Consider the following 26511-nt stretch of genomic DNA (forward strand, 5'->3'; position numbering starts at 1 on the left):
ATCGGTCGGTTCCAGTATATTGAGAGGGTTGGTTGACTACTTGACCCTTCTACAGCTACAGACAAAAATACCGGGGTTTGAGCTCTTGCTCGGACAAGTCTCCGCATCTCTATCGCCCCAAAGGCCGAGTAGAGTGCTCAGACCTGAAACTCATTCATAATTCATGCTATGATTTAAGCCTACTCACATGGCTTGCGCGGGATCACAGTTTGATAACCCGATACGAGACTTGTTTACGTGGGATGATATGGAGCATTATTACTTCTTTAGGGCTAATATGAGTGTCTGCGTGGGATGTCGATGTGGGCCATGTCGATGGATCAGCCAGGAACCAATAGCCGTCAATTTTTCAAAGCTTCATAATGAATCGGCTAACCTAGGAGACCCCGTTCACAAGGCCTCTCTGTATAATAGAGATCAACTATAATTGTCGAGAGATATTGGGATTAAACGATTCACGCCACGGCAATCAATATCCTCGAAGTCCAGATCTCATCATGGATATCCTTCACTCAAAATTCAGCTTCAAAGACGAATCACAAGATGGCAAACAAGCCCCCATCAAGATAGCCTTTTTGGGCACACGCCACCCGCACGTCAAATACCGCTTTGCCGTGCTAGACAAAATGGGCGGCTTTGAATTCTGCGGCTTCTATGAAGAAGTCGAAGAGATAGCCGTTGAATTGGCGAAAAGATTACCGCGTTTACCCCGCTTCAATACTCCGGAGGAACTACTCGAAACGAATCCGGATGTGGTTATGATTCATTCTTTGGATCCAGATGTGCCGCGTTGGGCTCGTTTTGCTATTAATCATTCGACCCCGTTCAAGGGGTTGTTTTTGGAGAAGCCTGGTGCAGCAGATCCGAATGACTTTTATAAATTGGCAGAGGAGATTGAGGCTAAGAGGCCCGGGCTTGCTGTGGAGTTGGGATATGAAATTCATTACTCGGAGGCCTTGGAATTTGCGCGGAAAGTGATTCGTGAGGATGTTCTAGGTGATATCACAACTGCTCGATTTCACGGTGGATGCCCATCTGGTGCCGGAATGGATCTGTGGCAATCTATTCCGGAGGATTTGGGTGGTATTATGCAGACAGAAGGTTGTCATACTCTAGAGAATGTAATCGATCTCTTTGGCGCTCCAGAAAGGGTGGTCTCCTCAATTCGCAAGCTACCAGAGCGCCCACCACACCCCGTCGTCGGATGGATTCCAGACCTCTTCACGGGGACTGTGACGACAGGCCAATTCGGTGTAGGCACTTTACTCTATGAGGATGTCTGCTCTGGGATTATGGAATATCCAGATAAGACGATCGTCCTAGACATGACAGCCTGGGAACCAACAGAGTGGTGCAACGAGTGGGCAATCGATATCTATGGGACGAATGGGTCCCTGCATGTTATTCCCGATTTCCCAGTTGGAACTCTGTACCTTCGCGAAGCCCGGGGAAGCTTTCAGGCCGGTGAGACAAAGCTGTCAACGGAGTTGGCTCATGGTACATCGAACGTGCCATCTTGTTACCGGAAGCAATTTCGATCACTGTTCGATCGTGTACGAGGGAATAAGCCGGTGGATGGATGCTGCGATTTGCAGACGAATGTCGAAATTTTGAAAGTCATCGATGCATTTTATAAGTCGGCCAATTCAAGGCAATGGGTAGATGTTTAGAGTAGACTGTGATGATTAAACAAATGTTGGAGGATATAAAAATGTTTAATAATACTAAACTTAGACATTGTATTCCAAGGGATCGGGTTTGTTTTCCGATTCAGACCACTTACCTGTTTGTTCACAAGTCTGAAGAGGTCATGTTTATTCTCCGATTTCAATTTAATTGTACGAACTAGGTAGCTTTACCAAGGAAATATAAAATCACATGCAGGGTTCTAAGATTGTTAGTAATAATTCATGGTTCTTGAAAACTGTGCATCTTTGAGATTCCCAGGACGTTTAACCACAAAGTTCAATGGTCGTCAGTCAGGGTTTATATATCGGTACACCAATCCATTAATGCCAGTAGATCACATTTAACCTCAAACATAACCCTGTTTCTCTTGTTCCATTCACAGTGAATTTTTTTTASGAGCCATGAAAGCTAGAAAAATCAAGAACAAATCAATCATGAAGCTCTACGTTACACGAGACGTTCATGTACCACCATAAGCTTCACCCTCTCACTTACCTAGCCGCTCAGCCCCCCGAATTGAAGTCCCCCAGTAAAAGCTTAGAACAAAGGGCACTAAACCTACACTAGTGATAACGTTAGAGATGATCCTAGCCAAGATTGGCTGATTGGGCCTGGGCCGCCTGCCGCTATCGCCAATTCATTAATGGCAGCCAATGTTATTCGTTGCTTTGATCTATTGATCAATAATAACGGCGGCTATAATAGAGTCATCGATCTGCGTCATACATCAGTGGCTTGACAATTGGCTTTGTATGCAATGCTGCTTATGATTTGTGGCAAAAATAGCTTTCTATTTGATGTTTTGATAAAAGACTAATAATTCCCCACGGCTAGTAGACTTGATTGTTTTGAGATATGTACCTAACTGACCAAACAGCCTTTTTGCCCTTGATGTTGTCTAAATACTTGTTCAATAAAGCCCAGTCACTGATCAAGATTGCAAGATGACGAAGTCCAAATTCACAATAGTCTTGAGCCTTGTGACCATCTTGACCTCTCTCATCCATGAAGTCACCGCCATTCACCACATGCGCCTGACACCCGTAATTCTCGCGACAACAGACACATCCACGCGACCCTTCCGAATCACAAACCACTGCCCCGTCGACATCTACCCAGCAATCCAAACCCAAGCAGGCAGCGGCCCAACATTCGGCGGCTATCATGCCATACCCGGAAACACAACCAGCTTCAACGTCAGCGCTGGATGGCAAGGGCGGATATGGGCACGCACAAATTGCACATTCAATGAAAATGGGACGAGTCTGAATGGGACCGGGGCGGATGCTTGTTTGACGGGGGATTGTGGCGGGCTGTTAAATTGCCAGGGGACTGTAAGACTCCTCTAATACCTTCGTTGCGATGATGGAACTGAAAGTAATGACGCAGGGAAAACCAGCTACACTCGCAGAATTCACAATGATAGGCAGCATGAATCTGTCATACTACGACATTTCGCTAGTCGATGGCTACAATCTCCCATTGGGAATAGTGTCACTGCATAACGAGTCAAGCGACCCTGAGCTTCAAAACATTCCATCAAATACAACAAACCCGGTCTGTATCGGAAGTCCGAACTTTTTAGAAGCTGCGAACCAGCTTGAGAATAGTACGACGACAATACCGTCCAACTCAACCATTGGCAGTATCACCTATTCCACGCCATTGGAGATGACGCTAGGGACACACGCAGTTTCGCGGTGGTGTCCCTGGCCACTTCAGATCCAACCACCCTGGAAACCCGGCGCGGGCGTATATCCATATCCTGACGATGGAATTGCTCGTCCGGATTTCGATCCTTGTCTGTCTCTATGCTCGAAATATGGAACGTCGGGTTATTGCTGTACGGGGAAACACGATACGGCGGATAAATGTAGCCCGAATCTGTATAGTAAGGCTGCGAAGACGGTGTGTCCGGATGCGTATAGCTATGGTATGTTTGCAACCTATGAAGATATAGATGATTGTCAATGCTAAGCGATGAGTATAGCTTACGATGATACGACTTCGACTTTCACCGTCCAGCAAGGTGCTGGGTTTGAGGTTATTTTTTGTCCGTCTGGTCGGTCAACGAATATCCAGAAGTCGTTGGCTAGCTAGAAGTAGGTTGGCTCAGATATCTCGTAAAGAACGAAAAAGGTGTTGAGGATCCTTTGTCGTATGTATTAGTCTAATAGATATACAAAAATATACACAATAAACATCAGAAACATCCTTGTCTTCCTGAAGACTGCAGCTGCCCATTATAATGATTGGATCATATGAAAAGCCACCAGCAATGAAAATAAATTATAATTTCGCTTCTGGCGCCTGATCCTCGTCTTGCCGTAGTCGGACAACACCCTGGAAGTAGAAGATTAGTTGATTAGTCCATTCAGACGTATGAACGGAAAAACGTACCTCCTGAACACAAGTCGCCACATGCACACCGTCCCTATTCCAAACCTTCTGCGTAACCAAGCCTCTACCCTCCCCAGCCCAGGGACTATCAATACTGGCCAACAGCCAATCATCCGCCTTGAGAGCCTGGGGATTATGGAAATAAATCGTATGATCCAAGCTGACCATCATGCCAATCTCCCTGTTATCTTTTCTCTTGATTATAGACGACAGTTTATTCGTAGTCAGCGTTCCATTCAACGAACTCGCGCGGATCTCCGCTGCTTCTTCCTCGGCTAATTCTTCAAAATAGCGTGATAGGGCTTCGCTGTCGACATCGGAGGGATTCTTAAGCGCCTTGAGGGCGCGTAAGAGGGCGGTTGGCGAGGAGAATCGAGGGATTTTGTGTAGACGCGCGACAGTTCCGATGAAATAACTATCCGACATGTATGCAAATGCTGAAAGGTGGGCTTGGTGGCCGCCTCCTTCGGAAATTTTGCCGCGGATGCGTATCCATTGGCGGAATTTCCTATCTTCTATATTCATCTCGTCGGCTGCATATTTAAGTCAGCCGGCCGTTTTTTATATCCAGGTTATGGCGACAACGTACATGTCAAATATGAACTATCATCCAACCTCTGTGACTCAAATGGACTCTTCGCCTCGAGCGGGTTCGATATATTCTTCGGTGGCGGCGTATCAGGCATCTTCGAATCATGTTCCAATCTCTTCTTCCCACCACTATTCGCAGCGTTGAAACTCAGCGTCGTTGTGAAAATGGGCCGTCCGCGCTGCCGTGCCTGCACGGTTCTGGTGGCGAAGCTTCGGCCGGTGCGCACGCGCTCGACATGGTATACGATAGGAATCTCGGAGTCGCCGGCAAGAACAAAGTAGCAGTGCATACTGTGCACGAAGAAGTTGTCAGGGACAGTCCGTTGTGCGGCAGAGAGGCATTGCGCGATCACAGCACCGCCGTAGATGCCGCGCGCGCCAGGGGGATGCCATAACGGTCGGGTGTTTGTGAAGACGTCCTGTATGCGAAAAGCGCTTGATTAGTGATGTTCCTGGCCTCGAATAGTTCTAACTTCACGAGTTAGTGACGTACTGGGCCAATGTCGCTGATTGGGGTTAGATCAAGGACATTTTCAATAGCGGCCTTGCTATTATCGAGTGGTGGGGGCTCGAAGATGGTGACTCTTTTCGACATCTTGCTCGTAATAGTCTTTTTAAATAATGCAGGGTCTAATTGATGCACCTCAAAATAATGACATAACAAAATGCGCTGACACCAGGGGTTATGTAGACTGCCTCCAAGTGTTCGAGAAAGATGTGGATATCTACGGCTCCTCTAATAATTTTGGCCGGTTGAGCCGAGGTTGATTTTCATCCGAGCTAAAGCCTAGGGTTATCCGTGATTCCGGAATTAGGGTTAGTAGGATATCTTGCACAAGTCCGAAACGGTTACTCGAAATAATCAGGGGGAAAATTCGATTTGATAATGTAAATGTTTTGAAACAAGACATTTAGGGAAAAGACAGATGCAAGTCAAGTATATGCAACAGAAGTCATGGAAAAATTTATTTTCGGGCATATGGTTCAGGGTCCTACTGAATAGAGACACGTCTTTATCTTGTTCCATGTAACGCGATAGACTCCTTAGTTGTACAAACATTATAAAAAAAAGTTTAAGAGTCAGATTTATACTCTAACCCGAGCTCAATTATTGATTGAAATCGAGTCAGCTCCCTAGATAGTGGTCACACCTCACGACACTGACCAAATCTCGTCAAGAAGAGCCATAGCAGCGTCGTCGCAGCATCATGGTTCGAAGCCATCGTACCGGGTGCTGTCGGCCCTGGACTGTGAAAAGCTTTGACAGATCACACATGTCCTTTAGCTACTTCAAAGATTTTGCCATTTTCAATGGAGACATCTTCCCCGTCACCAGTGCCTCCCAATCGTGAAGTAATCGAATCTTTCTCGGCCAAGGCAAGCATTACTGCGGCCATTTCTTTGGGTTCAATCCATACATCCCGATAATCATCCATCATGATTATCTTTTCCGCATCTTCCGTGTAATTGGGTTTTCGTGTGGTTCCTAGTGCAACTACCGTAATTCGCATTCTAATCGTGTCAATACACTTCATTGAGCGGACAAATCGGCTAATGGCATGCTTTGCTGCATCATATATGGGTGTAGAAAAGCTGTTTCCTTGGGCACTTCTAATCGAAATTAGGACTAAAGTTCTGGTCCCTTCTTGTACTGCATACTATAGCTGAATAGACGACAAATTGTGTTTTACACTAGGTACACCGCCCTATATTATCAATATACACGGGTGAATGCCGCAGTTACGGCTTTTCTTAGCGTCATTGCGTACTTTCCATTCCCATGCGCAATCGATTGATCGAGACACTACTAAACCCTAATGTTTGATTTGAAGGTCTTTAATACATACATCCACGTCGTCTACATCTTCGGCCGCTGCGATTCAAATTGCCTCACACCCTCAATAGGCGTAACCCAAGAAGCACGATCCTTCACAAAAATCTCCTTCTGCGGTCTAAGCTTGGTCTCATGCAAATTAAAATCATCCACGGTGCCAATACGCAGTATACTCTTCCCCGGAAACGCCTCGCCGACACGGTACATGAGTGTGCCACAAGTCGAGCAGAAATAATTCGTCATCATCTTACCCGAGGCAATAGTATGCGATTGACTGTACGTCTTCAGATTGTCGCGGCCGCGGACATGGGTCAAGTATGCGTCGTCGATAGTGAAGTTGGATGCGAACATGGACGCGGTTATCTTGCGGCAGTCAGTGCAGTGGCAGACAAATGTGCTGACGAGACCCGGACCCTGAGTGGGAAAGGAGAGTTGCACGGCACCGCAGAAGCAGGTTGCTGTTGCTGAGTCCGGGGTTGACCAGCCATCGCTGGCGCTGCTGGATAGTGGGATGTAGGGTTTTGATTTGTCGGCTGTGGCGGCCATAGTGGTCTTTAGTTTTTGTGCTTTGTATCGTGGGGAGTGGTGATTACAGATATAATGTCTTGATTTTCCCTTGAATTTCCGGGTTAATAGTTCATCAACTTGAGCTCGTGTTCGGTTATACCAACTTCCCCGCGTTTTAGTGCCGCTTTTACTCCCTAGGTAGAACTGAGCAGCGTGATCTAGCTGATCAGTAAGCCTTACATAAACCTATAAATATGCTAAGTAATCCAAAGTTGAGAGGGTTGATCTAATGATATGTACAATTTTATGGTGCTGGGCTTTATTACTAAATCACCACTAATAACTTTTCCTCCACAGCAATTATATTTACAGTATCAAATCTTCATCTGCATACTTAGTTTCATAACATTCAATGGATTCCATCAGAGACAGTTAATCATGCTAACTACTATCGGACTTCATTCTGCGCGTCGTGGCCTCATGAATATGGGATTGAAAACGGTCACACTCTCAGATACACTGAACGGTATGTTTGATAATATGAAGAAAGATGGCATCACGGCGTGAACAAGTTATCCATGTCCAAGCTTCTGTTACGCCCTTCAGTCACCAACACATAGAACCTCCAGCAGAGGAGCACGACAATAGTCAACGCCAAGGAAACTACAAGATATAACTGCCAGTTGCTATCACCTTCAAGATGAAATAGGCCTGCTGTCCACAATGTCTGCACGGTGTCAGTAAAACTTCACTGCGACGTACACTGAGCAATGGGAAAAGGGGTTAAATTATTCTAGGAAACCATACCGCAACTAGTGTAGATGGGAGGCAGATCAATGTCAAGACTGCAATGGCCTTCACAGTTTGACTGTCCTTGGCTTGCTGCTGCGCAACTGCGAGGTTCACAAGGTTGTTTTTCTGGGCGATGAGTGTATAAGACTGCCGAAACGAATGTGAATTCTTGAAATGAGTTTTAGGGGGCGTTAAAAGGCACAGTGATACGTACCACCTCAACTTGCCCGGCAAGTCTACTTCTCAATTCAGAGATTCTGTTGGAGAGCGATTCGCACTGGGAAAAGGTATACTTGAACCGTGCTTCCAAGGCAGACATGTAATGCATGGACAGAGTACTCAATCCGAGGTCCTGTCGCCTTTTTTCAGCCTCAAAAACAACATCTAAGCATGTTTTCCCCAACTTTAGCCCAAATGACATGACCGTATCACTGTGGCTTAGCTCCACACGGGTGGCATGAAGCTCGGTGAGTAGAATGCTAGATGTAGAAAGGGAACGGAGACGATCGGTTCCAACCTGTCCTTTCCAAGCCGGAGAGGTCATATTTGTTGCTGTTTCTATTTCGACAACACGGTTCCAGAGAGCGGCTGCCCAATCTGCCCATATGTCATAACGTTGCTCGTAAATAAACGCAAGGAGGTATAGCGGATGGACCTTCAAAAGGTCGGTATTGGCCTGGCATCGTGTGCAGAATCCACACATATCTTCGAGACGCACACTGCTCATAAAAGCCAAGCAATTCCGAGAAGAAAGCTCGAATCGAATACAGCCCATCAAATTTTCGTTGTTCTTGGGGCAACGGAAAAGCACAACTATGGCGTAAAATTAGTTACATATTGATACAGGGAGCTTAAGGTGGAGCTTAACTCATGAACTCTGGATCGTTCGTTTTGTCATTATACTGCAGGTAGAAGGAGAAGCTTGGGAGCCTGCTGCTCAAGTAACCCATTGTTATTTCTTCATCCAACCCTACGACATTTACAAGATATTGCAAGGAATGTCGGTCGATTTGAAGTGGTCTATATTTGGCTGAGGGGTCCCGCGGAGCATGCTGACAGGCGTAAGCAAACAAAGCCTAAACGATGTTGAAGAGCGACTCTGTTCTTACACAAGAGCAAATTTCCCTTCCTTGCCACTTGTCCAGAACGAGTTCTGTAGTCCACAGAATCAGTAATGAGAAAGGAGGGCAATATTGATATTTGGTGTCGACCAACAAGGGTTGCAAGTTTAGCCCTCAGTCCAACATCATCAAGAAATTCACTTTTGGCAGCGGGATCCTCCATATTCCAGAACTGGGCACTCGTCTCTGTTGTGCATATTTCATAATTGACATAGACGACGTCGTTAGGAAAGGTTAATGTGCCCATGGCGGATGGATCAAATTGATACTAGGTTTAAGACAGCACGTCTGATAATCTTGGACAGTTGTATGGGATAACTCAGCTCTTCTGAAGCTGTGCGCGATGGCTGCTTTCTTAAACGGACTGGGCTGTGACAGCCTTGTTCACGCAGCCACCGCCACTTCTTCTGGAAAGTGTCGCTGTCTGGCATCCAGCTCGTAATTGCATCTTGCACCTCCCGTTATCCTGAGAACTAGAGAATTATCAAGAAATATAAATAAAATTCTTAATGGTAAATATTTCGATAGCATTGCCTAGATTATAGGAATTAGTGAGCATTACCTACTCTCAGATCGTGTAGAGCCTCAAACATGAAAGCTCCAAATATATTCATAACGTAGTATGTTCCAGTAGATGCTAAGCAGCGAACGATGTTGGTCCTCCAACATCAATCATCAATAAGTGTGCTGACACGTTTGTCGCTAGCTGATTGACAAGCATATGTATGAGCGATCTGATCTTGTATACATAGCGGACTGAGCCTATTCGCCGTTGTCCATTCCTTTGTATTGGCTATCCTCGCACTCATTGAGCGCCACAGAAAGTTTCATCTCTTGTATTACACTACGGGTAGAATGACATGCCGGGATATGCAAGTGAATGCATTGATGCCTGATCACTTCTAAGAACATGTAAGATGAACATATGATTCAAAGCCGTTTTGCTCAGTTAAAATTAGAAAATGTCTCTCCGGCTTTGATATTCGCAGAAACTGATACTGTTCCTCTGAGTCTTTACTATATTCAATATTAGCAACATGCTCGGTGCAACGATCATCAACCTGAAATATTTCTTTTATCCGATTGGTAATACACCAGCCACCAACGTTTTCGTTTGTCGAGTCCTGCCGTCAGAATGTGAGCGAAGGGAGGAGGAACGTGTTAATATCCTGCTATTAGCATGTGGGGATCCTAGAAACCTACTTTTCACTTTGTGTTGCAAGTCTAAACATGGCATGATTCATGTTCCAGTTATCATATAATATAGCTAATTTACGAACTCAGATGCACACGTTCAATGGGAGTTTACCTGCTGCGATGTTGAGGCTGCGATCATAGGTACCAACGCTTATTTTATTGCAAGGAAGGCTGATTTTAACCTTTCAAGCACGAAACATCCTCCTATTTTCTCTGATCGCCGATAATGCATCGGAAGCGGCGATATGGAATATCTTCTACCACTTCTACGTGACAAATGCTGACATGACTTTGATAAAGAGTCAGGCAAGTAAACTGCTAGTTTGTTCCGAAACACTCGAGACATGGTTCTCCTCAAAGTATGGTGCCTTCATCAGCTTCATGAGCCAAGATACGCTCTCCCGCCTTCGACAATTTTGGCAACAATACTCGGAAATGGCAAGTTTGAGTGCTCGCCAAAGAAACTCCTTTGAGGAGAAAACAAGAGAGGCGATCAAATCCACATATACAAAAAAAATAGGGGACAATGTCTTTACTACTAGCGGTCTTCGCTCAGCGGCGGTACACTGGGCTCGTGCGATGCCGGTGCTCTCGTCTTGCTTTCAGCAATTTTGGAAGACCGGCGTTGTGGCTGGTAATTCGCCGGATGTACAGAATCTTGAGGTTGATGGGCACGGGCGTGTGAACCCTTTATTTGCTCTCTCGTCTGCACCAAACGGGAAATTTGCTGTCCATTACGGCACCGACCCGCTCCTTGGATTTCACCTTGCCAGTGCATTCGACGATGAAACTTGCTCCGAGTGGGATTTAAAAAATAAGATTGTTGGTCTAGCAAAATCTCAATTTTCAGAGTGGTGCGCCAGTTTCAAAGAACAGGTACACGCTAATACTCTTTTCATCAGAGTGTTTTGCGGGGAGGCTCTGCGCTTTTGTCATGCTTTGCAAGCGGCCCATCCTTCGACATATCAGATTCCCAAAATCGTGAGGGCATACACGTATCCGTGGGATTCCACAGAGCTGGTTGTTCAGACCCTAGGTCCGAGGGGCGACAGCAATTTATATGACATTATTGACACATCTAATCTAATCGATCATGTTGGGATGCTCAATGTTTTACCGGCAGTTGTACCACTCTTAGCTCATCGAATAACCTCGGTTTTGTATACAAATGGCATATTACGGACGGCGGAAGATACGACGACAACACTCTCTACTCTTTTATGTTCAGACGTCGCTACGGCGTCTCTGATCATGGGACTTACACCTACCTCACAACTCCTTCCATACACGGTTGATGCTGTGGGAGTTGAGGCTGCGGTCGATCTCATCATTCCTAAGGAATTTGGTCGGCGGAGTCAATACTATGTGAGTATTGCATGGAGGATACCCAACTTTGGAGACTGTTTCCAGGTGCAAGAAGACTTATATCCGTGCCATCAACTTATGTACGAACCGCAACAGCTTGCTAAGTACTTTTATAAGCTTTATTCAGCAATGTTCAGCTATGAAGATATGAGTATAATGATGGATTCCCTGATGCGTCAGGTGAAGTCACCTCCAGCGGCAGAACTTCGATACTACAATCGCATGACGTTTGTCAGTCTCCTCTTTCTTGCGAAGAATCATGTCTACACCGACTGGTTACCCTTTATAATGTMCCTTCTGGATATGATACAAGCCGATACAAGACTTCTTGTGGGAAGTAACAGCATTCAAGAGCTTTATGTAATGCTCCACCTCTTCGGCCTATTCACGAGTGATGTCCTTCGACAACCGCCTCGCAGTGTCGGTAGAACCCCATACGGACAACCTAGACCACGCGTCGCTGATAGTGGGCTCTTGGGACGTGAAGACCTTCCGCCAGTTGTATATGTGGCTTTGACAGTTCCACGTCACAAACTCGAGGTTTTCACGCAAGAAAGCGACCCACGGGGCACACCAGGTCTTCATATCAGCGTCTCAAACATAGAACAAGGCTTTGACAATAGCTTTTATGCAATACAATGCTTCTTCGGGCAGCTGAAGACACGGCATAGTGATCATACTATCTGTGATATTATTCCTGACGATCGCAAATGGCAGGGGACTGCGGATCTGATCGTGACCTGTGCAGTTCCTACTTGGTCTTTACTACTAGGGCCTAAAAAGGGTATTCGTATTGCCTTGGCCGTATCAACAACTCCTTTCACGTCTCGCTATATACCTCAGCTAGGTTTACGTCTGAGTGTGTACGAATGCGGACTAGACAACCCCAATCTGCAAATTTTGAGTGGACCTCCTGGAGTCACAAGTTGGCCGCAGAGCACGCCTGCCACAACAGAGCAGATTTTATCCTCTGAGCGGGAAGCTTGCATAGTGCATCTGGACAAGGACTCATGCGCCCACGCCTTGCAGGTCCGGAAAGCTTCGGATGCCGCCGTAACATGTGGCACAAATTTCAAGGTCACGCAAATTTCGCCATGCACTATGACTGTCCAAATTGAGAACTTCGATGACATGCGAATATATTATCCATTTCCTGTGGATGGGGAACAGCAGAAGACGACTATGAAATCCGGGGCTATTGAGATGACGGTTCCGATTGCTTCAGCGCTTTCTACTGGTGGATACAAGCACAATCTATTCCCCTTATCTATGTACTGGCATCAAGTGGATCCGCTTCTCATTTCCAGATTGAATCTCGATAGACAGCCAGAAATCCGTGCTTCAGGAAAGCTTGATTGGCTGGGGCAATTCATGGGCTGGACACTGAGCGGAGAGGAACGAGTATTGTATAGAAAAAAGTCAACTGAGACTCGCGATGGGTTGCTTCAGCTCAAATCCTCCATGAATAATTTATTACAAAGCTTCATGGGACTGAACCCGCATGGTCAAACGAGAGTGTTTCAACTTACCTGCAAGCATAAGAAAGACAGTTCCGATACCCTGATTTTCGCCTCAGCATTACGCCATAATATCCCACAGAGATCGATCCTGCTTGATGCCTTTGTAGTCCCTTTGACAAAGGAGAGGGTTAAAAAACTAGCGGAGGCTTTGACATCCCTTATCATGGCGGGCAAAATACTTAGTATTGTAATCAAATCCCGTGAAGAAGAAATACTGTGGAAGAAGCTACTTCCAGTCCAAGTGGAATGCTGTCGACAGAATTGGCATCATGGAGAAGGCTGCGAATATCGTTTGCGAGGCCGAATACCATTATCTACGGAGCACAGTGCCTTGCCAATCTGTGCGTGCGGTGAAAATCAAGATATCGACAGATTTCCCCGTATTGAAAATTGGGAGACCTTTGCCAAGTACGCAACGCGCATTGCGATTATGCCACTTTCAGCAATACCGTACATAGAACCTTTCATGACTAACGAGCAGAAGCGAGAGTTCCAATCTCAGCTGCCGGTACCAGCTAGTGAGAAGTGTGACAACTGTGGGAAACATGACGTACGACTCAAAAAATGTTTAGGGTGCGGAATTGCTAGTTACTGCAACCGTGAATGCCAGAAGGCCGCATGGAAAACACATAAAAAGGACTGTGAAAAAAGAAGAACTGGGATTTTTTAAAACTCTTATCTCGGTTCAAATCATGAACCGAATTTAGCGAATGGGGTGGGTTGCACAAATTGTCAGATATGTCTGCCTAAATATCTTGTCTGTGATAGCCATTCGCATATGAGTTGAAGACTGAGTGAGATAATTGCACATGTATTGGGGGATTTGGCAGATCTCCGAAGATGGTTCAATCTGTGACAGGCACTTGCATATTGTAGGAAGACTGAAGGCCAGGTGAGACGATTGCGGCGGTATTGCAGGGCCATACCTTTGACTAAAGACAGTCCGTCCTAACACTTTGTGAGCATAGAGACTTGTGCATACTCGGATGGATTGAATAACATGTCATAAACTCGCTCAACTCTTCGCGTATCGCCCAAGGCATCTGATGGGGCACAACCAAAACGTTTTTAGGAACATCGACAGCTAAGCTATTTTGACTAAACTTCAGAATTTTCACCTTCGTTGTCCTGGTTTGCACTACGTTTTATAACTGGAATTTTTTTAAATCAGATAATAGATATGGATTCGATTCGATCATCTCCTATACCCGTTGCATAATGTTGATTATCTGTCTCCCGTCGGAGACTGACTGACATTGCAAGCTAAGGCCCCCTGATCACTGCTAATGCATATTTTTCCTTCACCACAGACATGGTGCTTTACACATCGTTGTATGTCGCGCCCAGGAATGGAATAAGGAGATCACAATCTCATCAAAGTCCAGTGTTGCACCTAAGATGCTACCGCTTTGCATATTATCCTCTCTTTTCTTACCTTGAGATCTTTCTCCTAGCATGTTTGAAAAAAAGTAATAGAGTCTTGACACCTGTGCTGGAGCAAGAGTTGTACACGTAACTTATAGGTATATTAACCCAGGTTTCCACTTTGAGAATACATTATTCGAAAGCGATGCTCAATCCTTTTTGAAGTTCTTTGTCATAGATACCGAGATTTAACAGTGATATTTCCTGGACACAATTTCATATTCCAAGCTGTGTATTGCTCAGATAATGTGAACCACCTCCACACCGATATCCTCCGCCCTCTTTGAACCATCGAAAGCCAGCTGGACAAATTCCCATATCCCTGATCTTCTTTTGGACCGCCAATTCCTGTTGTTTCTTCTTCTCTGCCACTTCTCGTGCTTTTCTCAATTTCTCTTCGGCCTCACTCTTTGCTTTTAAGATGGCCTCCATGCGTCTTTTTTCCTCTCTGAGCTGCTCTTCAATAATTTTGCGGCGACTTTCATCTGCTAACCGTTTTTTCTCTTCCAGTAGATGAATTTCTTTTAGCTGAACCATCTCGGACTCTTTCTGCACCTCATAATCATGTATTTGGGCCGAGATGAACTGATCTTCGGCTTGTTTCAGGGCCTTTCCTACTGTAATATTTCGCTGCAGTTCTTTCCATACCTCATCAGATACCCCTGGATCACGTTGAGCAGAGTCTGCAGTGTCTTCGGAGTTTTCATTCACCTGTAGCTCATTCTCGCCTGTAGGAATCGATTCGATCTTTTCGGTCTTCGATGTGACAAAAGATGCAGGTGTTGGTGCATTTGGGAAATCTTGGACCGGAGGAAGCAAGGACGAATCGAGATTTTTAGGCCATGCAGAGTTTTCCCCGCTTTCATTCCTGGCTATTTGCGATTTGAGCATCTTGTCTAGATGCCGTAATATCTCAGAGAATGTGACTCTCAGTTCCTTAGACATATTGCCGGCAAATACATCTGAGCAAATATCCTTCGCGAGATTTTTAACATCCCGACCGTTACCCCACGACGGAAGCGTGGAAATATCTGCAAAGATGTTAATCATTTGCTGTCGTTCCACAAGTCGGGAGTCCCTGTTCAACGGCGGAACGACTTCAATGTCGTTCTTCTTCAGCTCGACCTCCAAAAGTTCAACACACTTTTCTGGTTTCATGTTCTCAAAGACGACTTCTTCAGGGAATCGACTGGAAAGACCGGGGTTGATCTGTAAGAGTTCGTCGATTTGATGAGTATAGCCGGCTAGGATTACGACAATCTTTCCGATATACTTTTGTTTTGTCAGGCAGTCGACGAGCTCGTTGACAGCTTCTTTTCCAAATTGGCCGTCGCAGAACCTATATGCCTCATCCACGAACAGAACCCGCCCCAGAGCTTCGGTCAATTTTGCTTGCGTCTTTGGTCCCGTTTGACCAACGTATTGGCCTATAAGGTCGGACGCGGAGCATTCAACGTACTCGCTCGATCCCAGGATCCCCATATCATAATAGAGCTGCCCCATTTTACGTGCGATTGTTGTTTTCCCGGTTCCTATCAGGATCATCGGTCAGTAGATGACTTCGAGAGTGAAACGTAGKGGTGATCAATTCCCACCTGGAGGGCCCTTGAAAAGGAAATTAAAAGGGACTTGAGTCCGAGGATCTTTCCCCATAGTTTTCATATTTTGGGCGATTCGTTGATACTTTTCAAACTGCGAAATGATTGTCCCACACCCTACGATATCGGCAAACAACTCTCGACAGTTCGGTCGAGCTACACTCGCTCTATCGTAGTCTTCGTCGAAGTCCTGAGGAAGGAAGACCACGTCTGGATTAATGTTGTCTGTATTGAGTGTGGAAGTCCGCTTCTGCTCAAGTTCTTTGGCCCGCGAAATGATATTTTCCACAGCACCTGCATTGCCAAAATTAGGACGATCTCGTTCTCGAGCTAAAACCTCAATAGCAGTCCTTTTAGCTTCTGCTGTTGCTTTTAGTCCTTGGTTTTTCAATTGGAAGTCTAGAATACGCATTAAGTCCGCATCGTCGAAGTCCTCGAAATGGAACGCGTCAGAGAGACGAAATCGCCTCGAAAGACCCGGATTCGAGCGATTCATCATTTCCTCCATTTGTTCCTGGTACCCGAGTAACAGAACGCATAAGTCTTCACCTGGCGTACTCTGTACCTGGGCTACAATGGTGTCAATAACGGCAGTCTTATAGGGGTCTTTATGACCGCTGCCCACACCCCCACCGGCATCAAGGCCATACGCTTCATCTATCACCAACACCTTTCCCGCGGCGGCTTTGAGGATGTTTTTTGTATTCTCCTCCGACTGTCCTAGCGCTGATCCTATAAAATCTGCAGGGTTTTTGATGACCACTACAGTGCCAATCGGGATCAGCATGAGAATCTAAATTAGAAACGCGGCCGCACATCTACTTACCCTCTCGCTTTGATAGCAAACCCATATCTGCCAATATTGAGCCATACAGCTTGGCAACCGTTGTTTTCCCGGTCCCAGGAGAGCCAAGAAATACGCGGTGAAGAGTGAATTCAAGGGGATCCAGACCTTTCAACTCTCTGTGGTAGTTGCGTTGCGTAGCATCGACAAGAGCCTTCACAGATTTTTTGACTTTTTCCAGCCCTACCATAGAATGAAGTTCCTTCCATGCAGCGCTGTCTTCTATCACTCCGCTTGGCTCGCGCCCGATGATATCTTCTTTTGTGAACATGAGGTCATCCGGTAAACCTCCTGCAGTGCGCTCCTTTTTCAGCCGCGAAGCCTGGCGCTCAGTAACCTGTCCCCAAACATTTTCCAGATCACGTGCATTTCCATATCCTTCCGTTCCTCTTCTTCTTCCGAGACGTTTGGTTAGAATCCTGGCGTATAGGTCGGAGCCGTCATCTTCGAGAGTAGCTCGACCACTGTATATCTTCTCTACCAGCGCTTTCAACATAGTCAGGAGGACATCGTCCGAGTAATCAGCGAATCTTAGCCTGTGAGGCATCCGACTGTCAAATCCAGGATTGTGCTCAAAGAATTTCTCCATCTCCTTGTCGTATCCGGCGAGAATGAATGCGATGATGCCTCTTCGTTCTTCGATTTCAGCCAAGATAAAATCGAGTACATTTTTCCCACCAAAATTGCTCCCCGATGCAAGCTGATAGGCCTCATCGATGAAAAAGACCCCACCGCCGGCTTTGACCAGGTTTTCGATGATCTTCTTCGCACCAGCAACAGCTTCGTTTGCCAGACCAGAGCCCGTGATCTCAACAAACTCCTTTCCAGGTAGAGCACCTATAGAAGCAAGGAATCGCCCATATATACGAGCTACTGTTGTTTTTCCTTTGGTTAATTAGCAAATGAGAACCTTTGTCTCACTGAGAGTCATAGTAAACATACCTGTACCTGGATTTCCAAGCATCACCATTCCCATTCTCTCCCTCTTCACATCGATACCTTGTCTTGCAGCGGTTTGGATCCTAGTTTTGATATTGAGGAATTTCTCTTTGACTTCCTCCAAGCCAGACAGCGCCATCAGGTCATCAAGGGCAGCATTATGCTCTCCCTCGACTCTCTTCTGCCGCTCCCACTCTTCTGCGGAGGCACCCACAATGCGAACGGGTGGTGTTGAGGCAGCCGGCACTTTCTGATTATTAGTGTCTGGCTGGTGAGGGTCGGAGTGTTTTTGATCATTGGCTCCTGCGTTTGTAGTTGGAGAAGGCCGTGTTGCTTCATGTTTAGCCCCTTCTAGGTCGTGTTTCTTCTGCTCTAATGCCTGGCCTCTTTCCTGCGCCGTCTTTTTATCTTCCGCGTCCTCTCTAATCTTTCGTATTTGCATGTCGAGCTCTGCAATTCTCATGTCGTACTCTACCTGCTCTCGCAACCGCTTGTCCTGTAACTCCATGTCCCGTTTCAAAATCTCGTTATCCCGCTGGCTCTCGATCTCGCATCTTTTACATTTCAACGGGGACGCTTCGAAGCATTTTCGCTTTTGTACATGCCCATTCGCACATTTCGTTTCCACAATCTTATCACACTTCATTTTGGAGTGATCAGAGAGATAATGGCAGTTTCTTGGGCATTTGTGTATGCCACAACCCAATAATGCGCCACTAGATTGGTTTAGTTAGCCAAAGGGGAGTAGAAAAAGAAAAGAAAATGTAAAGCCTTACCAGAGCTCTTTGCATCCACCATCTGGGCATTCCTTTTCGAAATCTTCAGGAGAATGAAGAACAGCCTGTCGTGCCGGATGTCGTTCACATTTAACCGGAAGCCCGTGGTAGATATGATTGTTAGCCTTGAGCATATCTATGAAACGTTTCCATAACTGGCCACCCTTTTTAGAGCTCATAAAAGTTTCCGCATTTCCAATGAGTATTAAACCATTTCTAGCACGGGAGAGAAGTACGTTAAGACGTTCTGGGGAAGACATGAAGCCAATGTCGCCCTTGTCGTTGCTTCGCGTTAGTGTCACAATCACGATCTCACTCTCGTCGCCCTGGAAATTATCTGTGCTTGTCAGCATTATATTGAGATATAATCGTCCAGTCCATAAACTAACCGATCGTTGAAATCCTAATCTTCGGTTTGTTAGCCTGTGCCGTTGCAGGAGGCATCAAGCCCGCGCGGGCCATTTCATGCGAGTCGAGGTCGTTCAAAACTGGGTCATTATTTGCTTTAGTGAGTTCTTCTCTCAGAAGGTGGAGTTGACCGAGATAAGGCGTCAGAATGACAATCTTTTCTGTCGGCGTGTCAATATCTTGCTGACCGAGGTAGCGCAGGCACTTGATTGCCATATGCGTCTCATAGAGATTTCTCTTCGTGGCAGGCGATGTACCATCTTTCCAATCACGCACGTGCTTCATCTGCTCTTCACTGTGTGAATGATTGAGGAAGATGATATTGTCCTGTAATCCCTTAACGTTTGGTCGATTCTTGGTACTACTGGCATCCACTAGATCTGGATATGCCAATTCCCGTACAAAGCCGGCCAATTCGGGCCGCATGCGATGTTGCTGGAGCAAAGTAGTATAAGGATATCCTTGGTCTACTACGAGCCTTTCAAAGAGAGATTGATTGAGATTGTAACCATCCCCTTTCTCGACACTGAGCGCGAAGTTAACTTTTGGCCGCAGTTGCTTGTGATCTCCGATCATTATCAACTGCTTCGTATCCGGGCCCAAAGCGGCCAAAATGTGGCTCTCGAGTATTTCACCTGCCTCTTCCACCAACAAAACTCCAGGGTGAGCTGATTCCAGCATCTGCACGTATTTCGCTGCCGCTGTAGTCGTACAGGCAATGATGCGCTTATTACGAAGTACCGTGAGTTCCCTCTCCATGTATATCGATGCGACCAGCTCTAGTTCCTTGTTATAGTCATGTGCTGCGGAGTGAAAGACTTCAAACTTTTCTTTCAGTATATCGGCTTCCCATTGCCGCAGCAGACTGTTTCGCTCGGATGCTTTGATGCTCCACACCTCGGGGTATTGCTGGGCTACCTTCTTAAACGGTGTGGCATCTTTTCCTCGGCGCCACCGATCCAGCAGATAGAAGACATCGAATTTTGTTTTTCCTTTCTTTCCTACATGCACGACGCCATCTTTCTGCGGCGGGACTTGGAAGGCTTCAAAGAACGGTGGGCCGTCGGTTAGAAACTCAAGGTGTGCGAGAATATCGTCTTTCGAAGGAGCTTGTTGTTCTAGACTCGTAAATGCTTGCTGCAAAGTCTTTCCTTCATCTTTCGCCTTTTTCTTGATCCAGTCGACGATTTCATGTTGCTGTGCCGTAAGTCTTATTAGCGATGCAGTGTCCTTCATTGCAAGGTCGCGGACGGAAGGATCGGCTTTTCGAGGAGAGCCCAGACGGACTATTTCTCCTTTTGGAATACCAAGCTTGATAAGATCTATGAGGAATTGATCTAGGGCGTGGTGTTTATAGGTTAAGACAAGAATTTTCTGGTCAGAATATAGGAAAATAGCCTTTGCAAGCAGTGCACCAATGAACGATTTTCCTGTCCCTGCTTCGCCATCAGATCAAGTCTTTCTGCTTAAAGTGTTTAGCATGGAGGCGATCACCTACCTGGAGGTCCTTGGATAGTACTTAATCTTGTGGTCAACCCGGTGATGAAACTCTCGGCCTGTGACTTGTCCAATTTCGTGGGTAGGGGAAGTCCAAGGGTAGTCTGAAGATCTTGAGAAGAGTTACGACGTAGGTCTTCCACTAGAGCTGTGATGATGGGGGAGAGAATGTATGAGGGAGGTTTGGGACTATGAGTTTTGTCCCAGCGAAGTAGTTCATCCTCAAAGGGCAACTCCTTCACTTCTTTCAGCCGTTCTAGAATAGGGGCATACGAGAACAAGGTAGTGCTCAACTGCACCAATTTGACAACTTTTGCTTCCTTTATATCGCGTAATGCACTTTCGTCGTTGGCAGCTGGGATTTTTAAGCAAAGAACAGGTGGGTTTGCTGCTAGAAGATCCTCTTCACGGACAAGGGTGCCCAGAGTGACAACCTCATCATCTGCAATGACACAGGCCAATGATTCGTGCTTCAAGTATTTTGGATTATCTTGGAGGAACCTCCGTCGAATTTCCTCGCTCTTCTTCGGCATTTGGGGCAAATCGTTCATGCACTGTAATTGGAGAGACCATGGGTTTCGCCCATCGCAGTTCACTCCCACCATCGAGAGATGCTCGATTGAAAACCCCTTTCGCACGTGACCGTCGCCTTGTTTCTCCTTGTCAAGTGCCACATGTATTTCCTCTCTCAGATCACGCATCATATCTTCACGGAGTAGGCGAAATTGGCCATTCAAATAAAATGCCAGCCCATCTGGTCGTTTCGCCAGTGTTTTCGTCTCTTGGGCACGTGGAAGGTAAGGATCTTTTGCCGCGAGCTCGTCAGTCGTTGGCAGGATAGAAATTTTATTGATTTCGACGAAGTCATTATTATGTCTTCCTCCTGGGCCGCTGCTGCCGGATTGTTGATTCAAATGATCATGATCATGCCCTGCGATCAAATTTTCGACGATATGCAAAATCCTGTGTGCCCGTAGGCGCACGCCTTGTTTGTGTGACTCGAGTAGAATTTTCTTAACACCACTGTCTTGTACAAGGTGTATAAATGTGTCAGCTTTCTCTGTTGGTAGAGATAGAAGTTCTAGCAAGAGCCAGGAAAACGCTTCTTCGCCATTGCAATCACCATCTCCTACTAGCTGGCCAGCCTTGAAAGCAGCTATATAGGCGTTCCACACAAGCTCGGTCTCGGTAAATAATGTTAACAGCTGCTGCAAAACTGCTCCACCACAAAGTGTCTTTAGTTCTGGTGCAGCGAGGTAACGTAGAATCGGCGTGATGGATTCGTGGAGGAAGCGGAGCTCGATGCTAGAGCTTAGAGCTGCTTGAAAGGCAGCGCGTCCGTGGTCGCTTGCTTGTATTTTCTGGACACACAGAGCCTCGTTATCTTGATCCCGGATTGCCTCCAGGAACAAACTGGCGTTTTTGTTGTCGATAGTTTTTGTGCCCTTCAGCACAGCAGTGAAGAGTGCTCGTAGCTTGAGGCTGCGAGGAGAGGACTTTTGATCGACCATATCCCTGGTTTGTTTAATCTAGTTCACGTAAGTATCAATAACCAGAAAGACGATACATTATTGCCTTGACAAGGCCAAAACGTAATGAGCAGGAATAAAACTATATTTTACTCCTAATACTTCACCAGTTACCCAAAGTATGAGGGGCATTACACAGACCTCGTTTTATGCATTGCAGCTAGTCACCTGATAGCTTTGCTAGCATTTACTTGCTGGAATACGGCAACCAAGGGGAGAGCCCTGGGTCTTTCTGCCCCTAGCCAGTCGTCTTGAGTCAATCCAGAGAAAGCACAATGTGTAAATAACACGACACAAAACGTGAGTGATACAAAGTCTACAGCTTCTATCTCTGCATGTGCTTAATATCCTGGTTAAGAACGCCAGGTTGCATCCAACAAACTTCATTTAAAATGCAAGTCACGCAAAATCTCAAGGTAGCTTCAAGAATGAAAACATTCATACAAACACATCATCTCCTATATATCAATCTGTGTCACATCCATAGTTCAATTGATGGAAAATAATAATTCAAGCAAGCATCCCGTTGGGCATGGACATGCATAAGACAATCTGTTAAACCTGACTCTCATATATAGAACATCGCATTCCTGACATTAGGGTGAATCTTTACCAAGCTAGGATCTGGCAGAACCGAACCTGCTGCTGCTGTTCCGGTTCCCATCGAACTCGTATCCGTAGTCATCGACGAAGGATCGAAAAGCCTACTCAAATAACATCTCGCCCGCGTGCAGACCAGATCCGCGTAATACGCCGGAGGACAGATACTCACAGCCTTTGTCGCCCGTCCATAGAGATAACACATGTTATGCGTCAGGTCCTCGAGCGCGTCGGCAGCAGTGGGAAATTGGGTTGACTTCAAATCGCGGAATATCTGGTCATAGATAACATAGTAATGTGCTGGCCTCGCGGTTCCCTGAATTGCGGTATGCGCTTGAAGAAAGAAATCCCAGTTCCTAGCCTCTGTTACGCCACGGTCGACTACAGTGCCGTTCATGGGATTTCCGTTACGGTCCGCGTCTTCCTTTTTCGTGGGATAGAAGCGTGTATTGTGGCGCTTTCCGACGATGATAATAGTGATATGAGGTTTGTCCGATTTAGTAGCGGACGCTGGATAGAAATCAGCACAGGCAGCGCGTAGGGCTGGTAATTCTTCGTTAATAACGATGTCGTATTGGCCTTCGGACACGCCATCTCTGTACACGAGAATGTTGTCAGGTAAGGCCTTATTTCGTTCTCTCCACAGTGCCAGACGCGACTTGAACATCGTCTTTAGATCAGCGACCATTTCTTGTCTGGCAGGCTGGACACGGATATCAGCTGGCCATTGGGATAGCCATTCGTCAACAGATGCGACGATCGCAGCTAAACTTGGGGCTTTGGTTGAAGAGCCTGGCGACGGGTGAGTAACATCAATGCCAACAACCATAGTCTTCTTCTGCTGGCCTATAAAACCTAGCTTTGGCGGATCGAGTATCTGGTTTCGACCGCCTAATTTCAGGTTAAACTTCAAGCCCACGTTCGCTAGGTATTGATGATTCGCCCTCGAAAATTTGGAAGCGAGCACACAGACATTCAGAATTCCTTCCTTCACATCGCACACGTATTTGATGTGATTGTACACAAGAGTCATTATAGAGTCTGGGACGATCACTAGTATAAGTTTGGGGCGTTTAGGATTAATAGCAAATCTGTGTATCCACTCGTCGATCCCATCTTCCACCTGATGCGCATTTACACTCAGGTGCACTCCAGTCAAGTACTTGGCGACAGAAATGCCAAGCTCTTTGAGTTTGGCTTGGAGCTCATCCACTTTTGCAGTGAAATCTGCATCGGATTGCCACACTTTTCGGTCACCCTGTACAGAAATGCGCAAGTATGTCCATGAGGGCAGCTCTGATTTTGTTGCGAATTTTACGCTCCGCATGTCCCAGCCTCCGAACCGCGGCACGACCGAGCCAGGGGTTGAATATTTGACTACTGGGGCATTTAATACACGACCTGGGACAGTTATCAGTTTCGGCGGTATAGTGATATCAAATCCATTCTATCGAATTGTCAGCTTTTTCATGTCTTCTCTGGGGTTAAGATGGACTTTTTTTTTTACCAGTGTTGCATTCGTTGGCTCAAACCCAAGTAAACCCCCACCGGAGGCGACAATTGACTGAGCGTTAGGTACAGGCCGTCGCACAGCGAAGCGAATCATTTGCTGCATCTGTGCGCTGGTGAGCTGTGTGCGCGCAGATTGGCCTGGCGTAACTACGCAGACTTCGGCTGGCAGATACGAAGGATTGTCTTTTCCGTTGACATTGATGACGGGTAGAGATAGTTCCTTGATTGTGATACCGTATGCTATGGATTTTAGTATGAGTCTAAATTTCGCGGGGAGGTAACATTAAAGCAAGCTCACTCTGTTGAAAAAAGTCATAGACACTTATATATCTACCCCGAGATGGGGGCGGGTCAGGACCGACTGTCTTCACGCCTTTTTTGCCTTTCTTGCCTTTCTTTCCACCTCCAGCGGCTGCAGGACCGGGTTTGCTCGAAGAATCACCAGAAACATCGCCCAAATAAAACTGCACATCCTTTGCGCCAGCGCCAAACTGCGGAACAATAGGCGGTTTTGGCAAGTTGCGGCCATCATCCTTGGTTGCGAAGCCCTGGATCTTCTTGATCTTTGGAATTCGTTTACCTGTCGAATTTTTGTTCACAATGTGTCGTCTGTCAATCGAAAGCCCCTTTACGAATTTGAGTAAGTGTAACGTACTCGACCCTCGATTGCCGGCCATGAAGGCCTTCATTAGGCTTTCAAGAGGTCCGGTTTCATAGAAGGCCATGTTTTTGACTTGTACATTGACGAGCACGCGTGCTGTTGCCGTTCGAACGCTCATGAAAAGGCCCCGGATTACTTCCAAGCCGGCACCGAGGCTCATTCGATCTGTACCTCTTGTGCCGAAATGTCGATTTGACGCTACCGTAATTGTGGAAGGGTCTGCTTTTGGGTAATAGCCCAGAACGATGTTCATGGCCTGAATGATCTCCTCCTTTGAGCCGAACATCAATCCAGCCTGTGTCGAAGTCAGGTAATTGATGAGCTCAGACAGCGTCAGGGATCCTGTTAATTGGATGCGACAGCGGTATTGGATCGCGTTTGGGGCGGGCACATCTTCCTCTTCGGATCGGTAGGTGACAGTATACTCTCTATTGTCTTCGCTCTCGTCTTCTTCGTCCAGGTCAAGCTCAACCCTAGAGATCAGATTAGACTTAAAGTCAGTAGTAATATTAGTTCCGTAGGACTGGAAAAGATGGTCTTCCAGGAGAAGCTGGATAATCCTCTTCGCTTTCTTGCCTACTGGCGCTCTTCCTCTACCCTCCGGTTCAATAGTAATGCTGTAGCGGTAAAGTTCCACCTCTTTCTTGGAGTAGAGCTTAAAATAATTTGCCCAGAGTACGACTTGTTTCCCCAAAGCGCCATACCCTGGCCTCTGGGGATTTACTTCGCGGGGCTTTTTCCTTTTCGCTTCAACTGCGGACTTGTTTTCAATGCGCTCAACTTCTGGCTCAGGATTTGGACCGTCTTTGTTGTCTTGTCTAAGCCTTTATTGTTAGTTGCTTGATACATCCTGTTGGTAAAAGCATGCACGTGCTTGTAGACCTCGACAGGAGCTGAGCCACTGCCACTACCACGACCTCTACCTCTTCCCTCTCCTCTCGCTGCATAGCCACCGCCTCTTGTGTACCCTCCATCCCCTCGGCTTCCGCGTGAACTTGCTCCCCCACCGCGAGGGTGAAAGGGCAGAAACTGCTCGCCACTGCCTCTACCTCGTCCTCGTCCACGATCGCGGGGATTGCCGGACATTTCGCAGCGTACAAGATGGGTTAAGAAATTTTGGGGGAATATCAAAATTCAAAAAAAAAGTTTAGGTCACCATGACAGTAATATGGGCCACCCTCCCTAGTCCTCCAGAACTCGGATTATGAATTTGGCGGCTCTGACTCTCGAATGGAGGTCGCCGTCTCTCCAAGAAGCGAATCGAAAGACCATCTAGCCAAGCCATAAATCCATCACCCAATATGAGTTCAGTATGCTTTTTTGGAGGGTCGCACAACGTCTTTCAGATAGCCAGTAAGGAATACGGACCATGTCTCAGGATTTCCAATTACCCCTCACTTGGAAAAGCCAGGTTGAAAAGAGAAAGGGACGTAGTTGGCTAAGGAAATAAAATACGAGAAGTTTTGAAAACATTGGCCAGCAAAAGTGATACAGCAACAGATCCTGACATTGAAAACTTGGAAAGAGCATTGAATATGTAGATGTTTGCTGCATTACCAGGGAGCCTATTTCCGGCGGCGAAACCTGTATGTACTTATATGGAGTCGATATCTGTACTAAATGCATATGCGAACAGAGCGGCCTGTTATATTGATTGGCGCTGAGGCCAATTGGGGATAGATATCAACTTGACCTTGTTTGATTGC

The 26511-nt window shown here is 46.4% G+C and overlaps 6 protein-coding genes across 6 annotated transcripts; 3 read left to right on the plus strand and 3 right to left on the minus strand.

Annotated features, from left to right (window-relative positions):
* Positions 1-497: 497 nt before the first annotated feature.
* BHQ10_003976 (uncharacterized protein) lies at positions 498-1670 on the plus strand (the record flags this gene model as incomplete). Its single annotated transcript, XM_040876291.1, has 1 exon — positions 498-1670. The coding sequence occupies one exon, from the start codon at positions 498-500 to the stop codon at positions 1668-1670; it is 1173 nt and encodes a 390-aa protein (XP_040732480.1).
* Positions 1671-2633: 963 nt separating this feature from the next.
* On the plus strand, positions 2634-3789 carry BHQ10_003977 (uncharacterized protein; the record flags this gene model as incomplete). The annotated part of the gene is made up of 3 exons (XM_040876292.1): positions 2634-3023; positions 3079-3622; positions 3680-3789. The coding sequence occupies 3 exons, from the start codon at positions 2634-2636 to the stop codon at positions 3787-3789; spliced, it is 1044 nt and encodes a 347-aa protein (XP_040732481.1).
* A 189-nt stretch (positions 3790-3978) lies between these two features.
* BHQ10_003978 (uncharacterized protein) lies at positions 3979-5275 on the minus strand (the record flags this gene model as incomplete). Its single annotated transcript, XM_040876293.1, has 4 exons — positions 3979-4032; positions 4090-4622; positions 4679-5099; positions 5174-5275. The coding sequence occupies 4 exons, from the start codon at positions 5273-5275 to the stop codon at positions 3979-3981; spliced, it is 1110 nt and encodes a 369-aa protein (XP_040732482.1).
* Positions 5276-6538: 1263 nt separating this feature from the next.
* Positions 6539-7060, minus strand: BHQ10_003979 (uncharacterized protein; the record flags this gene model as incomplete). The annotated part of the gene is made up of 1 exon (XM_040876294.1): positions 6539-7060. One exon carries the CDS (start codon positions 7058-7060, stop codon positions 6539-6541), a length of 522 nt encoding a protein of 173 aa, XP_040732483.1.
* Positions 7061-9971: 2911 nt separating this feature from the next.
* Positions 9972-12883, plus strand: BHQ10_003980 (uncharacterized protein; the record flags this gene model as incomplete). Its single annotated transcript, XM_040876296.1, has 4 exons — positions 9972-10071; positions 10219-10272; positions 10322-12767; positions 12823-12883. The coding sequence occupies 4 exons, from the start codon at positions 9972-9974 to the stop codon at positions 12881-12883; spliced, it is 2661 nt and encodes an 886-aa protein (XP_040732484.1).
* A 1774-nt stretch (positions 12884-14657) lies between these two features.
* Positions 14658-25891, minus strand: BHQ10_003981 (uncharacterized protein; the record flags this gene model as incomplete). Its single annotated transcript, XM_040876297.1, has 13 exons — positions 14658-15973; positions 16037-16801; positions 16866-17768; positions 17826-18538; positions 18599-18935; positions 18988-20442; positions 20505-22018; positions 22672-22736; positions 22805-24079; positions 24140-24384; positions 24479-24724; positions 24800-25623; positions 25773-25891. 13 exons carry the CDS (start codon positions 25889-25891, stop codon positions 14658-14660), a joined length of 9777 nt encoding a protein of 3258 aa, XP_040732485.1.
* Positions 25892-26511: the final 620 nt, after the last annotated feature.

This window comes from Talaromyces amestolkiae (assembly GCF_001896365.1).
Source record: "Talaromyces amestolkiae strain CIB chromosome Unknown scaffold6.1, whole genome shotgun sequence".
NCBI lineage: Eukaryota > Fungi > Ascomycota > Eurotiomycetes > Eurotiales > Trichocomaceae > Talaromyces > Talaromyces amestolkiae.